This window comes from Limulus polyphemus, unplaced genomic scaffold, assembly GCF_000517525.1.
Source record: "Limulus polyphemus unplaced genomic scaffold, Limulus_polyphemus-2.1.2 Scaffold61, whole genome shotgun sequence".
Lineage (NCBI taxonomy): Eukaryota > Metazoa > Arthropoda > Merostomata > Xiphosura > Limulidae > Limulus > Limulus polyphemus.
In genome coordinates this window covers 392,879-412,169 of record NW_013665671.1, presented here as the reverse complement: position 1 = coordinate 412,169, position 19,291 = coordinate 392,879, and the positions used below count along the sequence as shown (strand labels likewise).

The 19,291-nt window shown below is 32.3% G+C and overlaps 1 protein-coding gene across 4 annotated transcripts in view; it reads right to left on the bottom strand.

Moving 5' to 3' along the window:
• LOC106464521 (RB1-inducible coiled-coil protein 1-like) overlaps positions 1-19,291 on the bottom strand; it is a 131,708-nt gene that overhangs the window by 105,712 nt on the left and 6,705 nt on the right. For 3 of the 4 annotated variants that reach the window (XR_002611856.1, XM_013924670.2, XM_022392721.1), the window contains exons 3-7: positions 10,970-11,178; positions 3,665-3,750; positions 2,544-2,659; positions 1,908-1,994; positions 544-679 (exon numbers count right to left, since the gene is read on the bottom strand). Coding sequence is in view for 3 of the 4 variants with exons in the window: in XM_013924670.2 (XP_013780124.1) it covers positions 544-679; positions 1,908-1,994; positions 2,544-2,659; positions 3,665-3,750; positions 10,970-11,178 (634 nt within the window). In the remaining variant the exon portion in view is untranslated. Of the gene's footprint in view, positions 1-543; positions 680-1,907; positions 1,995-2,543; positions 2,660-3,664; positions 3,751-5,748; positions 5,843-10,969; positions 11,179-19,291 lie in introns of those variants that run through there. The other variant, XM_022392727.1, reaches the window with a different exon arrangement.

Here is a 19,291-nt window from a genome sequence, read left to right as displayed (position 1 = left end):
GAAAACTGTCCATATTTTGATGTCATGATATGTAAATTAAAAATTGTTATTTACGGTGTATAATCTGTTTTCTGTGCCCAACAATGCATAATTTCATTTGATAAACACGTTTAGATTGAATGGTAATTTATAATCAGTCACAAGAATGTCGAATCTGAATCACCTGAAAAAAACACGGGGGTGCTTAACTTTTTTCCAGGTGTATACTTTATATTTTTAACATGGTTAGCTGCAAAAACCTATATCATTTATTACATACTTTAGTATACATTAAGCTAAAATAGGTGTGTATGCTAACACAGCTATATAAATCAAAGCATTTACCACTTACTACTCTCATAGATATACCTACATGATAAATATAAAATAAATGTCTTATTTTCAATTATATACTTATAGTTCTCCTGCTTTTGATTTTTAAATAATATTTCAGCCTCTCTATGATAAGTTCTTCACCATGTTCTATTGAAGAAGATATGTAAAATTAAATCATATCTAACTCATAACAGAAAATAAGTTAAATAATTAATACACTTAATTAACCTGAGAACTTATCCACTGTAACAAGGTCAATGCAGTACTATCTCCATGTAAAGAATCTGTCACCTGTTGGGACACTCCACATAACAGAGATGGTAAGATAGGTATCTTGGACAGAAGGCTTAAATCATGGCTAAAACTGGATAAATATATATACACATATATATATACACACACAAGTACAAAAATACTATAAGGTGCTTATAAATACAATATTTCTAAATATACAAAAAATATAATGCTAACTCTATGATGAGCAGTTTTTTTTTTAAACTAAAGGAATCAAAAACCTTTATAAGATATTAAGATATATTTAATATACAATATGTCAGAAAGTTATTCATACAACAATAACAAAATATCATACACTATGTGGACATATTTATCAAAACTTTTATACATATACATATAATTGTTTGTTTCCAAATGTTTCAGCAATGCTATGCAAGGGGTTATCTTTGTACAGCTCTCCCTAATTTTGAACTGATTAACTAAAGGGAAGATAATTACAGTCAGACCAAATGGAGGAGTTTGACCATCACTCTTCTATGGCACTCATAGGCCCAAAGTAAGGAACAAGTTTTTATAGCAACAGGCCACAAACCTTGAACCCCATGGTGAGTTACTAAAAATGTCCTTATGGATTAAATTGAGTAGTTTTTTTATTAATTTCAAAGGTATTAATTAAGAAATGTGATACAGTAGAGTAAAAGGAAAATTATGATATTTATAAACATAATACACAAAGAAAAGCACAATAAAAGCCAAATGAGCTTTTATCAGAACTGAAAATACATAATAATCTATTATAATAATACTTAGTTTTTATCTGTCCTGAAAGTGCACATGCATCTTACTATCTAAATGTGCATGCATGTGCACTTCATTTCAGTGGATGTAAATAAACTTTAGCAAATATTTTGTCTAACATTAGGTTTTAGAATATCATAATAAGTTTACTTATTGAGAGTATTAAGTACTATAAAGTTTAGCTTTAACTAAACTAAAACAAAACATGTACACAAGTTACAGTGTTAATTTATTACTTTATCAAGCATAGGCCATACAGTGTCTGCAATCAGAATCCTTTGGTATTCTAGAATTACTGATATGATAAAGATACTAAATTGACTACAAATGTTTTATAGGTCTCTGTTAGTTCTTGTTTAATGTTTGAAGAAATTTTGCAATCAAACTACATTAAAAAATATTTGAGAAACATCTCTCTCAGAATGGCCTTAAAAATAAACGAACAAAAAATTTTACAACTGATAACTTCGTGTTGTGATAAAACAAAAGTAGAAGAGGAAGATTTGAGAATTATCTTGTACTCTATGGCAAGGAAAAAACAAAGAAAGTGGACTTACTTATGGAGAAGTTCAACTTTATAGCTCCTGCTCTGTAGATACTCACTGAAGTTCTGCTTAAAAGTTTCAGTTCTACTCCTAAATGCACTAATTTCAAAACCAAAATTAATTATCAAAAACAGAGCCACATTTCATCAAAAACATGGTATCATTAGTTAGAATGTAATGCTGTGTTGAACTATGAAAAAAAGAAGAAAACTACACTTTATGTGCACAATTATAAAGATTTATCTGACAGCAAAATTTATCTACCAAGAAGTTATAATTAAGTTGTAATGAATTATCTTATTACAAAAGTTAATACTAATGCAACACACAAAGAATACACTGATAAAACTGAAATGAATTAAAAACAGACCATTTCAGCTTCTTACATAGTATCTTATTATTAAAAGTCTGACATAACAGTGAGCTCAAAAGCTCTCTAAGGGCAGACATTTTGTTTGATATGAATTTTTTCTATACTTAGTTTTTCAAATTTCCTTTACCTTTCGAGCATATTAACTATGCAAATTATTTTTTTCTTTCTTGAAATTGCTATATAATTGCCAACATTACTTGAAATCTCAGAATATTACTATATAACAGGTCAATATAAATAGCTATAGCAGAAATAAAGAAAAAATAAACATTTACCGGGTAATATCATCAAGGTTGGCTACAACAGCTGCCCACCCTTGTTGCTGAAGATGTTGGTCATGAACTAGATTCTTACAAGTACTTGCTTGTTTTTTGGCTAATTCATGAAATTGCTGAGATATTTAATAAAAGTGAAATCAATATCACTGTTAGCTCTACTTTCAAACAACTTCAAAAAAGTTCCAAGTACAAAAAGTGTCAAAGGAGTAAAACAGGGGTAGAGAGATATTTTCAAAACCAATATATATTTGATAACATATGACTGACCATAACAAGATATACATATAAACAGAAGACCATTAATTTAACCCTTGGAATCAAGTAAAACTATTAATTTAAAGTAATACCAATCAAGTCACACATTATAACTATCTAGTTATATTAATACTTTTAATCTCAACATATAGTAGCATTTTACATAAAAAATTATATTAATGAGGTGTAACAATAAAATTAACAGGAACAAATGCTGATAAAAAAAATCATTTAGCATAGCAAAACATTAAAGAATGTATTCCATACATTCTTATGCCTTATAAATTCTGAACACTTTAATTTTTATTACAATTTCTTGATCTCTACACTTACCTGATGAAGGTCTATGAGTATAAAAATGCAAGATTAACCTTTTAGAATGGTAGGTGAGTACATTTGTACATTAATTTTTTTTTCTTTTTACTTAAATATGCCAGAAAAGCATAAGCTAAAAGATTATGCCTTCAGCTTTGACTTCAAAAGGTAAATATGAAATGATGAAGAGAAAAATTAATTATCAAAACAACTAAACATCTACACATAGTTGGTTAATCTGAAGCCAAAAAAAGTTTATGAAATATTACAAAAATATGTGACAAGTTTGTGTAGCACCTTCATAAAATTATATTTCTTTTTATGTCATTGTTTTGAAATTACTATTCTATAAAAATTAACTTTTTATGAAGCAGACTATTTTTCATTTATTCCCTCTTCTTTAATCCATCCTTTTAAAAGAAATAAAACATATTATAGTTCTTGTACACATGATACACATATAACTTATAAGTATGTAATACACAAAGAAGTATTACTCACCTTTATAAATATTTATGTATATTACTTCTGTATTTACGTTTGCATACCTGGGCTAAATGTGCTCTGTTAAGCACAGTTTCATATGTTGAGGGCAAGTCTATGCAACTTTCTACATAAATCTTCATATCTGGACCTTGTAAATAAAAATAAAGTTTTCTGCTTCAGTTGAGCTATCATAATTTTATAATCTCCTTAGACTCCAACATTCTAAGCTCGTATACAAACAAATGTAAATAGGTAAGAGGAAAAGAAGCATTTAAATTTATGATGTGAATTATATCTTACACTATCCTTTATTTTCTATTACTTTACATGAAAACTTACTTTGATAATTGTTGCTATCTGATGAGATAAATGAATAGATGTTAACATTTTCCTTATCTGACAATATATTTCTGATAGATACTCATATCTTCACACAGTAGGCTATCTTCCCCACATTTCTGCCTTAAAGATTTGCATGCCATTAGCTTTTAGTGAACTCCCAGATAATCTCATATTTCTTGTGAATTGCACCAATGCACAATGATACTATTATGCAGCAAAAACCTTCTGCACTAACTCCCTCTATGCATTGGCACTTGTGATTCTTGATTTTTTGGCAAGGCAAGTAAGAAAATATGCACTGCAAGTGGGTAGGATGGGTTGGAATGTGTTTGCAGAGGTGAGTATCTATTGGAAATACATTTTCAGATCAGGAAAATGCTAACTTCTGAACGGTACCACACATCTTGACATAGCAAGCTAGAATCCCACGTTGAAATGATGGAAGGGACGTTGAAGTGATGGAAGAATTACCTAGATGTGCTCCCTTCAGAAAGTGCACATAGGAAGTTCATGGGGTGTGACACCTGATGGCAGAAGCTCCATAGGACCACACCCATGAGAGGCCTCATCTCATCCAGTTTATACTCTTTGCCCGGGAATAAAAGAAAGAATAGTCAAACGAGCCACATATGTCTCAAAGACGGGCAGAATAAGAACATGGCTGTTCGATTACTGGTACACAAGAGGTTGGAGAGCCAATCCATGTAGCATGGTTGGGGTGCATTCAAACCATACCTTGTGCTCACCTAACTCTATTGTCAGACTTTATTATACAAACACCAGCTTCAGAAGGAGGGCACATAGAAAGTGGTATGTTGTGTGCACACCTCGACTCAACTGAACAGATATCAGCTGCAGGAGGAAAGCACAGTTTATTAGTACATGCTCATCTGAACTCAGCTAAACAGGTGACATCTGCAGGAGAAGAGCACATGTATAGAGTGTTGTGAATCTTAACACTATTAAACAGAAATGAATGTAGAAGAAAGGCACTGGACAGTGGTATGTGCTTGCTCAACTCAACAGTCACATACTGCAGGAGGAGGACACAGTATTGTCTTATGTACTTGCCTCAAATCTACTAAACAGACTCCAGCTTCTGCAGAAGGAGGGCACAGCATTATAGTGTATGCTCATCTCAACTCAACTGAAAAGACTCAGACCACAGGAGGAGGGCATAAGTGGCAGGTGTTATAGCTATAGGAGGGGTGAACTGCACTACACTGACAGTGCCACCACTTGCTCCATTTTCAACCTTTGTTCTCGCCCCAGCAGTTAGGTCCCAATTGGTGAGGTTTCTGTATGATTCACCACCCTAGTGGCTGGGAATTGGTAAATGGCAAGGGTCTACCATACTCCACTTGATGAGAAAAGGGGGGAGAATTTGCAGTGGGGAGACCCAGACAAAAAGGCCCAAATCCCTGTTGCTCCTTCAGTCTGGAAAGACCTTTTACTGAAGACAACGCAATGAGTGACCATATATTATTATTATTCTGCAAACCCAGGAAGCATGAGCCAGGGAAATGGGGAGAACACCCCTGGTGCTGGCTTTTTCCATGGTTGTCCATAGAATAGGAATTGTCTGGATCAGTCACTAGTCAGATATATAGATATACACAAGAATACCTCAAGTGGTTTGCAGAACACCCCATCTCATAGTGGAGATATATGGAGCCAGGAGGGATAGTATGAGCACTTTTCATTATCCTGTGAAATTTCGTAAATCAGTATACCCTGGGAGGTACCACCTATCACCTAGCAAGACCCTATAAGTGAATGCTATGAGAAAAAAAAAGATACTTACTTGTCTAGAGACGGTGGGTAGATTGTAGAATAGCAAACGGAGGCAGGTGGTAACTTTCAGGGGATAATACAGCCAGAAGAGAAGACAGTTGGTGATGAAGGTATGTAAGGTAGTCCCCATGACTTCCTGAGGATTTCATCCAGCAGCTATCAGGAAGGAAATGAGTGAGGTAACAAATCTAATGGGAGGAAATGTAGAACAGTCTGTAAGCATCAACTCCCAATGAGGAGTAAACTAAACATAGAAGTTACCAGCCCCAACATGTAAGAGTACAAAGAGAATGTCTCTGGAGGAAGAGGAATCCTAAGGAATGAAGAGTCAGTGACAGGATCCTCAAAATTGTGAGGTACGAGAGAAGTAGCAAGAAATGGCACAAACAAGGCAGAGTAGTTTGTCTAGGTCTGATCAATCATAGAGGTAAGAAACTGCTTAGGGTAAAAAAGAATATAAGAGGGATGAATGAGGGTATGGGAAGAATCTATAGCATAAATATTTGAAAAAGACAATCACGTGTGATAAGTTAGTTAAAATAGGTTTTGAGAGAAAGACAGTATTAGGTGCAAGTTGCCAATGACTTGAAAGATTCACGTGTATGAGCAAACATATTGACACCAAGGTCCCATTCAGGAATGGGAGTGAGGTGAAAGGGTTTATGGAGAAGGAATTAATGGAATAAGGTGGAGAGAACTGGGGAGGAAAACACCCTGTGATATCGAGAAAGGGAAAATTTTGTGGACAAGGTCGCATGATAACTGGCAATGGTGGAAACAGCTAATCCATGGTTGAACAGCCAGGCAAAGAAAGAGGAGAGATGGCCAACAGTAGATTGGTCAAGATGAAGGTGATGACAAATGGACCAACAGCAAAAGACACACTACTTACACTATTAGATGGATGAAATGGAATGATAAATGAAGAAGGCTGCATGATTCAAGAGTCAGATTCTACAAGCAAAGGATGGGACATGTCTCAAACATGAACATGGAGAAATAAGAGCCCTTGATGGAATAGTGACATGCAAGATTGAAGCAAAGGATATAGTTAGCAGGGGAAGACGGGGTCAGGTTGTCATGTAGGTAAAGTAGAGGGAACCAAGGTTGAGCCAGTCAAAGGAGTACCATAAAGAGAACACAACAAGGAATGTCAAGAATAAAGGCCAGGACCTGAGATAAAAGACAGAGTTAGATATACATAAAGGAAAAGAGGAAACCAACTCTACTGAAAGCATTGACAGCCAGAGTAATGGAAAGAGATCATATCATCTGTCATGGCTCCATACATGCTCTCTGTGAGATGGGAAGTTATGCAAGACCACTTGAGATATCCTCATAGTGTATCTATATATCTGACTATTGTCTGATTGTATCTATTTCATGGACTATCATAGAAAAAGCCAGCAGCAGGGGTGTTCTGCCCAATTTCCTGGATTGTGCTTGCTGGCTTTTCAAAATAGGGTTACACGCTCACCTGTTGCATTGTCTCTGACAGGTTTTATATATAGAATGGATTATTTTCAGTAGGTGTCTCTGACTTGTTTGCAATAAATTTCAACAATAAACAAACAGCACACAGTCCACTTGTTTTAAGATAATATATCAAAATAAGTCACCCGTATTTACAAATGTTCATTACACTGTTGGTTATCAAAGATATATCCAGAGCTTTAAATAATTCTTTTTTTTGTCAAATTTCATACCGGCTAGTTCAGTTACTTTAGAACACAATTTGACAAGATGAATTATTATTCTCCACATTTTTATTACAATACAATCTGTGATAACTTCACTTTAAAATCATCACTATATGCTCTTTATGGCTAAACTCACAATCATGCAGTCTAGATCTACCTATCTATATAACTAACTCGACCTACATTTTGGACATGTATTTATAACCCAACCAAGACCTACAATGTCCCACACATTATAGGGTATTATGATGTAGTAATACAACAATCACCAATTCGTTAGACAAACAAACACTTAGCCAAAGTAAGAACCTAGTATTTTTTTATATTTTTCAAGTAGCCTATATTCAAAGTAAAACATAATAAAAAATCAAAATAGCAAATATACTTTGCACTATAAAACTTTTGATAGTTATAGTATTATCTTATGAGGTTTGAAAACTATTAGGGAATAAATAAGAATTAAATCAGAAAGTCAATTCAGATAATGTTGTATTATTGTGTTCAAGTAACAACATTTAACTTCTTCACACTAGCCCCAGTAATATTTAATTTTTGCAATGATGGTATAATACAAATTTACTTTCTAAAAGTTAGCTGTGTAACACTGAAACCAAATTACCAGTATTTTTTATATGGAAGAAGAAACTTCCATTTTAATATTATACCATTTTGAGTTAATCAAAGTTAACCATATGATCCTAAAGTAACTTAAATAAGGCAGTTAAATGGATACTAATGGATTCTGAAATTATTAGCTCAATTAAGTTATAATATAGCCTTTCAAAGCTTATATCTTTATTTCTAGTACATGATAAATAAGAAACTAAAGTCAGTTAATAACAAACATTTAAAATTTTTTGATTAAACTAACTAGTTATAATTATATTTAGAAAAAAAAATTATAGCATTGGTAAACAAGATGCCTGATTTCAAAATTTTATTTGAAAAGTCATTATTTATAACACTTGCATTTTGGCATATTTTAGACATCAGTGATACATAAAGCATATTTCTCATGAGAATTAACTTCTAAATAATAAAACATTGGTTCTGTAACTAGTCTATGTTATAAGAGATATAGGTATCCTAAACAATACTAACATGATGAATACATTGATGAAAAGAAGTCTGTAATATAACCATTAAAGAGCTAGTCCACTGTATATTATCGAATAATAAATAAGGAGTAATGCCATAATATTATTCACACACCTAAATTAATTTACATTACTGTATGGCGAGTTAAAAAGGACTCAAAAACTCCATAAATCTTTAATCTAGACACATTGTCAGTGTCTAAAAAAAGTCAAAGCATGACAATTTACTATAGCAACACTTAATTGACATTCATATTGTGGAATTAACTTAGAAATAATTAATTACTGGCTGAATCCTTAACTGCATTGCTGTAGAATCGAGCTGTGTTGATTTCATAAAACCTTAAAAAATATTCATTAAGCTGAAAATGAAATAATACAAATATTATTTCTTCCCTTCTGTATATTTTGTATAAATATTTGTTCTCCATATTATAGCTTGTAGTGTTTGTTATATAGTTATGTGGTTTGAAATATTTTAGATTGCTTATGATGGAATGTGTAAATTCCAAAACATCCAAAGATGTTATTTTGTTTTGCCATGGTAATCCTGCTTTTCATTAGACCTCAAAAAGCTTTTGGGGTAATTATTAGCCCAATCAAATAAAAACACTGACACCTAATGTTTCTTTTTGATACTATATAGTAATGTAAGAATGTCTGGCTATTTGCCTGCTATGGCTCAGTGGTAAGCCTAGGGGCTTACAATGCTAAAAACTGGCTTTTGATATTTGCAGTGGGCACAACACAGATAACTCATTGTGTAGCTTTGTGCTTAAGACCAAGTAAAAAAAAAAGAATATATTTATCATCCCAAGTTTTCAAAACATTGAAGGAGGAGGTCCTTTTCTTTCAAATGACCTTTTTGCAAGTAAGTTTGCACCCTATATTTGAAGGTTCTTACTTATTTTCAAAGGGTTCATGTAAAAAAAAAAGGTCCTCTTTGTTTAATTTTTTTCATCAAAACAATACAGAATTTATGATAAATACAGAAAGAGGGCAAAATGAATCAACTGTGTTTGTATCATTTTTTTCTTCAGAAGCCTTTTTTGTATGATTGAAAAATAATTATTTAAAAAAAGGGAAAGTGGGGGAAAGCAGCTGCAAAAAAGTGGGTGGAGATGCTAAATGTATTTGTTTTACTTCACCTAAAAAAACAAACACACAGTCTGGCTTTTTTTAATTAATCTTTGAAAAAAAAGGAGGGGGAGCTAGATCCCCCAGATCTGTGCCTACGTATACAACATTAAGTAATAATTATTCAAATACATAATAAAAGGATGAAGTCAATTAAAAAAACAAAAACAAGAATGAATAGGATAGTGCAACAACTGTAACAATATTACACAAGCATGGGCGTCTACAATAATTACAGGCAAGAGAATAAGCTAGCTCCCACAGTCAGATTTTATGGTTTTAATATTTGTAAGGTTAGTTTAAGTCATATTGCAGACTTGCAGCTATATATACTCCATAATAGTCAATTTTGGTTGACCCCAATCATGCTGTCTCATGGGATGACTGTAAGATTGCATCAGTCTCTGTGATAACCTGATGCCAGTATTACGAGCAGTTGACAACAGGTTGACCCCGATCACACTGTGTTAGGGCTCAGGAATGTCAATAAGACCAAGTTGGTCTCTTTGATGACATGAGGGAGAATTGCCAATGCCCAATAGCTAAGAGGCCACCGTGGTATTGACATTATTCAATATTTAGCTACAGTGTAGATTTTAAGTAAAGCTACTGACAAACTTGGCAACTTTTATTAGAATTGAAAATTAAGGGTAACAAGTAGTGTGAAACTGCAAAGTGAATAAAAACATGTAAATTCATTTAGATATGCTGAATGAATAAAGAAAGAATTATGCTTCTCATTTTCAGTAATAGTAATAATGAGGACTACTAATTACAATTATTTGATTATCTTCATGACACTTGATTTAATTATAATTTTGATTAATTGATTATTGGAATAATCAAACAATAATTTCAAATTGTTGACTTTTTTGTGACAGTAATCGATTAATCATGAATTTAATTAATTGCTTAGTTTATGAAAAAATTTAACAATGTATTTGCTGCTCATAGGTAAGTGATTGTATTGATTAATCTAGTAATTCAACCAGCTCTAATCCCTAAACAATCTACCCAGTGCTGGTAGGATTTCAATTCCACAAATTGACAACTCCTCACATGAACCAAGTAACTGAATTATAAATCTAACTTGTTCCTAAGAGAAGGATACTTCTCACAACATTTACATTGTGTAAATTTATCACTAAACCTACTATAACTAATATTTTATGTACCTTAACAATCTTTATGTATGTATGTATATTTGTGATTATGCTTAATACTTTCTAAACCTCATTTCAGTATGAAAAAATACTAAAACATAATAACAAAGGAAAATTTATAAAATAGAGCTCACTTGTCCCATAATCAATACTTGGTACAGGTGGAGAAGGTGACTCTATTGCTACCTTGCTGAAAAGGAAAATTGGGCTTGTGTCAGTTCCTGCACTATAGCTACAAACACGGTTTGGATGATCCAAAGTTTCACCTCCACTGGCCAAAAGAACTTGTTTTTCTTCAGGAATCTTGCACTCCTTAGAAATAACTCCTTTTAAATGCGCAACACTATCATCCACCAAAGGGAAATAACAAAATGGTTAATTCACTGTTATCACTTATTTTAAAATAAAACATTAGCAGTGTATTTTCTAAATTATTTTATAATTTGAGTTGAAATACATGGAAGAAAAACTTTTTAATTACTGTAATTACATTATGAATAGTATGCAAAAATATCTTACAAGTTGAGTTAGCATAATCAATAATTTAGTATAATTGCTGATGACATTTAACTCTTCTTCTTCTTCTAGCTGTATTGAAGATGTTAAGGTTTTACAAAATTATTAACATCAATTGGTAATTTCTTCTCAAATACATTGTGCTACTATATTAAGAGTACAAAACACAAAAACTGACATACATGTTCTTAGATGTTCTTGTTCAAAGACATTATAATAAATTAAAATTCAGTGCATTTCAAAAACCTTTTGCTTTCAGCATACCACTACATTATAACTAACCATCCTGTAAGTCAGAAACTAAGCACATTTTACACATACACTTGGTGTGTTATTAATATATGTTCTGATATTACAGATATAAACAACGATAAAGTATATTTAAAAGCAGTAGAAGTAGATAGAGGTTTTGACCCTATTATTGTTGACAGAGTTTTCCAAAAAATGAACAAAAGACATCTACAAATGAAATACTTTGAATTAACTCCCTTAAAGACATCTCAAAAAAGTTCATTAGTATACCATTTTTCCTTGGGATTTCAGAAAAAATTTCTAAAGCATTCCAATTAAATGGATAAAAAGTAGCATTAATTCCACAACACAAAACTGTCAACCATCTCAATACAAACACTCAAAGATCCTAAAAAAAAATTGGAGATACAAACAGAATTTAGCAAATCATTTGTAGCTGTAGTAAAATTTACATGGGATAAGCAAGTATAAAATAAAAAAAAAACATTGAAAGAACACCAGTATATGGCAACACTATGTCCTCTACTGTAGCTGAACATTTATGGAACTGTGTTGGTAATTATGACTGGAAAAATGTAAAGACCTTAAGAATGCAGAAACAATCATACGAAGGAGCTTAAGAGAGAGTATTTGTATAATTAAAAACAGATATGTGTATATAAATAGAGATGATAGACCAATCAACATGTCCTATTGGAATACTTATTTATCTTAAGTAATCACTCATTTACAATTTACTTTCCACCACTTGTTTTTAAAAATGAAGTCACTAATCAACAATTGTAGCTCAATATATGCTAACATTGTATATACTAGCTCTGATGATGGTAACTGTGTTACCAAAACTAGTCACTTGTAACTAATAAAAATTTTACCTTTCATTGTGCCAAAAACATTGTTTTTTGTTTTTTGGCAAACGACCTTTAGCTGTAAGAAGTGCAAGGTAATTTTTGAATCATGCATTTAATATGGACAGAAATTCATTGAACAGCATGACTGAAAAGTATCTCAGCAAGAATTTAATTCAGTTAAGGACCACTGAGGCAAAGATCTGTTGCTGTTAGTAAGCTAATAGAATTGTAGGTTGTATTTGTTGACATTACAAGGCAAAAGTTATCTCTACACAAATCACTATTTAAGCCTCACTTAGAATAATAATTAGGATTTTGGTATTTTTATCTAAGAAAAAATATTGACTTATTTGAAAGGATTCAGAAGATATCTACTTGAATGATTCTGAGGATGGAAGAGTTATCTATTAGGGATAGGTTTACAAGACTAATAAAGAGGTTGATAAAATAAAGGTCTCTAATTTCTTTTTACTGTATTCTGAAAACATTAAAGTTAGAGAATACAAGTTTAAGACTGTGAAAGGACAGGCTATGCTCCAGTTAAGATGTCTAGTTTTGAAACGGTGATTAGCTTAAGGAATGAGTTACACCACCAATAACAGTGAGGCTGGCATCTAACAATAATTTAAAGAGAGCAAGATGATTTGCTGAAAAATGAAATGTAGATCTAAATGTTTACTTTATTTCCGGAGTGGGTGTACAGGGGCAGCCTTGAAAGACCAGATGGTCCCTTGTTGTCCACATGTTATGAATAATGAATGCACCAATAAAAACTTTCAAATTATCTTCCTAAAACAACCTAAGCCAGTAAAACAAGGACATTTGTTAGTCATAATTAGTCTATTGAAAATCATGATTGACTGCAGATGTTATTTACCAAATTCCTTTCCTTTAGTCTTTCATAAATTTCAAGTCAAGAGTAGGAAAATAACCTTTGCCTACCACAAGGCATTGTTAGGTAAAGTAAAGAATATGGATAAACTTGGAGTACCAGAACCATCCACAATGAGGCCTGCAACAAGTCATACCCTAGCCATGGTTAGCAGTGTTGTTTTGTAATAGATGAGAATCCATATACACCAAGATCTGTGGCAAAAGCTGACCACATATCTCATGCAGCATAATCAAGGAGGATCTTTGTCTAAAAATGAGGCCAATGGCATATGAATTCAACAAAATAAGGTTTCCCATGATACCTCCCATTCAACATCTGCATATCTCAAGTAGCAAGAGAAAGAAACTGATATTCATGTTACAGTCCTTAACAAATGACAGGCATCATCACACTGATGCTCAAAAGTGCCCATAAAATGAGTTTTGCAGGGGCTTGTTAAAGCTTCCCATCAAGTCTGTCATGATGCCTACTGTTTTAGGCCCATTACTTGTTCTTATATTCTTACCAAGGAACAAATACTTTTGAATTCAGATCCTATTATTATTTATCTTGGTATTGGCCATGCTGTCAGTTGTAAACACAGACTAGCTCACAGATGACTTCACGTGACCCTGTTAGCTATTATGACTCTGATACTTTATTCTTAACTGGTTTAGACTAGCAATGTTACACACACTTTAATACAACATTTTCAATCTATATTATTGTATACAGACTTCAGATATTTGTAACTGAGAAACTAAATCAGCATTTTAAACTTTAAATTGCAAAATTGGATAGTAATTACTAGCCAAATTTAGACTACCTACAAGGATTTCCACAAATGTAATCATGACCTAAATTGCATTTGATGAAGTACCTTCTGCATGACATATGGCCACAATGACTGCTATATTGATTGAAAATCATGATAGTTCAGTGGCATGCTGCTACCTGTAGCTGTTTGGTAGGAGCTGTTTACAGCTCTCGTGCATTTTTCATAGATGAAGGACTGATGTTATTCAATACAAAAACATACCAGTCAACTTACTAGATGCAACACATGAAAATATACCAGCCAACTTGCAGGATCTGTGGGTTTCTGCATGATCTGACTGTTGAAACTGGAGCTGGGAAACTGTTGTCCTCAAATTAGGTGGAATAAGAAAGCATGCAAGGAGGACTGGTGTGTTTTAGACATGACAGTCTTTCACCATAACCTTTTACACAGAAATTAGACTGCAAGGCTATAGGAAAGATGCATGGCAATATGGACTGTAATGACATGGCAAGGCTCCAAAATAAGTTAAGTATAACATACAAAACATCTGTGCATGAATTCTTTCAAATTCTAGGTCACTTCTGATACCCAAAATTATATTTCATTTGGATAAAATGATACCAAAAATCCATGAAAATATAATTATAAAAACACTACATACATACAATGTAAATACATTTATAAAGAGAAGGAAAATATATTTCATATTAACCATTAAATTATCAAATAGTTTTTACACTTTTCATCACCAATGGGGTCTACAAACTCTACTGTATTGAGTGCTTTTGTCTTAACTTATAAAGAACTGATAAAGATAAAAACCCAGTGAAGTCATGTAAGATACCCCAACAGTAATTAGTGGAATTAACAGCAAAATTCACAATATTCTTATTATATTTTTTCTTTGTGGCTCATATGTTATTAGGGGCTCTGTAACCAATAAAATCATGGATCCCCAAGCAATTTGGTACATCACTATTTCAGAAAATGTTATCATTTAATTTCTGTAGTGCATATTGGTGTATAAAAGACATTTTAATACAAGAAAGAAATGATCTTAGAACACTAAATTTGTTATTTTTCTTTCATTGGACACTCAACATTTCGCTTTACAGCTTCTCCAGGAACATTCCATTAAAACAAAAACCATAACTGACAGTACAAAGCTTCCAATGGTTTAAACAATAAGTTATAATTAAATCTGTAGCATGTATTTGATATATTAAGTAGTAAAGCTTATTGTTAAAACAATTGTATTGTTGAAATAATTAACTACTACCTGTAGTAAGCAAAAGTTATATCCAAGTTACAGATTGAAATAACAAAAGATATGATCACAAAATAAAATAATTAAAATTATAGATGTCATTCTTTGTCCCTATTCATCTGTGGTCATAGTTTTTCAATGAGAAGAGTTTCTTTAAAATTTCTGTCAGTGTACTTGGTGGCTTTGGTAAGGATATGTACAGAGAATTGTTGTTTCATGTCAGGTGTTACTTGTCCACAATTAGTTAAAAAATTATCTGCAACTGCACTTCTTTCATGTTATTGTTTATAAAGAGCGTAAATATGTTCTCATATCCTTGTGTGTGTGTATGGTACGTGTAAGCTGGCAAACAACACTGGAGACAAGATACCCATCTTTAAATTGCAAACAAGTTTTGTTACATTGTAGGGTAGTGTACCGAGATTTCGAAAGAGGTGGCTTCTGAGGGTTGGACTTGGCCATTTTATAACTTTAATCAGCAGTTCAGGTTTTCTGATTATAGTTTTTGTTTTCTTGGAGATAGTGTCATCAATTAGTGGTACCATAATCTTTTTTCTGTTATCTTTGGAAAATTGTCTTTTTTTCCTCCTATCTGTGTTTTTCATGTTGGAAGTGTGATGCTGACTTTTGCACATTATAGATCTTGAAAATTTGTTGTAAGAAGGTAGACATTCATTGCTCAAAAGGAGTGATTTTAGTTCAGAGCAAGTTGTTATTCTTTCACTATATTCGTGATCAATTCTGTTCAATTCTCCAGTAATTGCACTTTTCTTGGAAACTTTGTGATGATGGGAGTTGAAGTTAAGGAAAGGAAGTATTTTAATTGGTTTGTGAAACAAGGTAGCTTGTATATTATCATCCTTGTTAATTGTTAAGATAATGTCAAGAAAATCTATAATCCTCTTGTCATTTGAGTGATTAAGGGTTAATTGGATGTTGAAATCTATGTAATTTATAAAGTCTAAAAATTTGATTACAAAAGGAAGGCCATCATTCCCTAGTCTAAACACATCATCGATGTATCTAAGCCAAAAAGTAGAGCCAGTGTTGGTATTTCGACACCACTTGACTAGTGCCCTTATTTCTAAGATGTGCATATATATTATGCCATACATATTTTTTTTTATTTTTTTTTTTTTATGAGAGAATGATATTCCAAAAAAGGGGTGTTGACTTATACAATGCATACAAAAAATGTAGGAAAATTCTCAATTGTCAGTGGATGAAACACTGACTTTGGCAGAATGAATTGCACAGTAGTAAAAACCAATCAGAGCCTTTCTTTTGAAATTCTAGGAAATGATCTCATAAAGGTCACAATGTACACTATAGTTGTCATTTCAGTGATATATTTAATAGTTGAACATCAAAATGCCTCCAAAACATATGAGATATGAAGCAAAATTCAAGCTGAAATTATAGGCATCCTGTATAATCTTGGGGGGTAGATGTATATCAAGGAAATTACAGAATTTTTTGGCTTAGATTTAGAGGTTGACATATCCAGTTTATGTTCTTTTGGTAAACCGTATAATTCTGGAATGTGGCTATTAAAGGGTTTAAGTTCATCTAGAGAAAATACTTGTTTTGTAAGTTCATAAATAATCTCTTTAGCTTTCATCTAAATGTTTTTGGTGGGGTCCCTGTAAAGTATTTGAAACTTATTCTCATCTTTTAGGTGATCAAATATTTTTTTTTTTCGGTCGTAGGCATTTCTGCTCATATATACAAAACATTTACATTTGTTCAATTCATTGATAATGATATTATAATCTCTAATAATCTTTTTAAGAATTAACTGTTCTTGGGGATGTAAGTTAGGTTTGGCTTGATGATATCTATGTATTTGTAAAACATTCCTGACCTTTTTCCTCATATCTACAACTTTTGTTTTAATATTTTTATTAGCATGGAATGGTTGTTGCTTGTTAGTATCAAAAGAGTGTTTACTGAGATTCTTGGAAGCTGCATGATTTGTTACATCTGTAGTTGAACAAATTTCAGAAATGGAATTAATGTCGGAATCTATGTTATCAGTTTCAATAGTAGAGATTGAGTTTGTGACATTTTACTATGTATTACAATTACTTTTGCTGTTGTTCATAGCAAGCAGAGGTTTAGTTGCTTCTCCATTTTCATTGTAATGGTTCCATTGAACAGAATAAAAAGTTTATTCAAGGGAAGCCAATATATTCAAGTATACTTTTTGGAAAGAATGGCCACATCCAACCATAAAAAGCAAACTTTTAAATTCTCATTACACTACTCCACAATGTAATAAAGCAAACTGTCTTACAAAAATGTGTTTGCAATCTAAAGATGGGTGTCTTATATCCAATATTGTTTACCAGTTTACACATAACATCTGTCATCATACATACATTGGGGAAACCATAAGAGCAATAAACACAAGGATCTGACAACATATTCACTCTATTTATAAAGAACAACATGAAAGAAGCACAAATGCAGATAATTTTTAACTAATCATGGACAAATAACACCTGACATGAAACTACCATTCTCTGTAGAAATCCTTACCAAAGCCATCAAGTACATTGACAGAAATTTTAAAGAAGTTCTCATCAAACAGCTAGGCCACAGATGAATAGGGACAAAGGATGGCACCTATAACTTTATTTTATTTTTTCATCTTATCTTTTGTCATTTCAATCTGTAACTTGGGTAGAACTTTTGTTTACTACAAGTAGCAGTCAATTATTTCAACAATACAATTCTTTCAGCAATAAACTTTACTACTTAACAACTTCATATGTCAAATGAACAATGAAGAAATGCATGATATAGATTTGATTAGAATTTATTATTTAAACCATTTGAAGCTTTGTTCTGTCAGTTATTGTTTGTGTTTTAGTGGAATGCTCCTGGATAAGCTGTAAAGTGAAGTGGTGAGAGTACAATAAAAGAAAAATAACAAATTTGATGTTATAATGTCATTGATTTCTAATATTAAGAACTTCAGAAAGTGTTTCAGAAACAGGTAGTTCTAGGGTTAAAAGACCAACAAGTAGAGTACAATTTTTGTGTACAAGAAATATATTTAATACATAAGAAGATTAAAATCTTGCTAATTCATGCAGTATAAAGCTGAACCAGTTACTCATTAAAAACATCGTTTCAGTTTAATTTACTCAAATTTTGAGAAAACAGCAGTACTATGTTTTTGCCATTTGTTGAAAATTCTCCCTAAATTCTCTAAATGAATGTCATTCAGTCTTATGACCAGTGCTCAACTGGAGAGCTGGCCAAAGATCTTATAGTAACAGAAAATCATGTTGCATGAGCCAGTAATACCACCATACCTAACAGGTTCCCATAGGGCTTGAAGAATTGTTCTCTCACTCAGTAGAGAAAAAAGCTCAAGTAAGAGAAATTTAATTTTCATCCTATTACAGGGGCATGAATCAGAATGCTGTAATGAATAAATTACATACTAACGATCATAATTGTGCCCCTGACAACTTAAAAGAAAATTGACCTTGTAATAGTATGAACAGTTCTTATTTTAAAAACTAATTTCAATGCAATGCTGTGGTATTTTAAAATGAGATGAAGTGCAGAAGGACTTGGAGAAAGCAAGTAGGTTTCTGGTAAAATAATGTTACGTCTCCGTTTGTTAATTAACTTTTCGTAACTTCGTTCCGACGAAACTTTAGCGACACAAGTTCTTTTCTTAATAAAACTGGTTTATTCTTTGTATTACAACTTTACGATACACTTATTTTCAACAATCGCACTAAAACAAACGCTATATCAACGAACGTCAATAATACTTCTGACTGCAGTTCAATTACTCACTATCTACACACACATTACATTACTCTGTCACCCTCTTTTATATACCAGACTACCCTATATCTAGTAAATACTAGAGCATTCACCAAGGTACAGAAG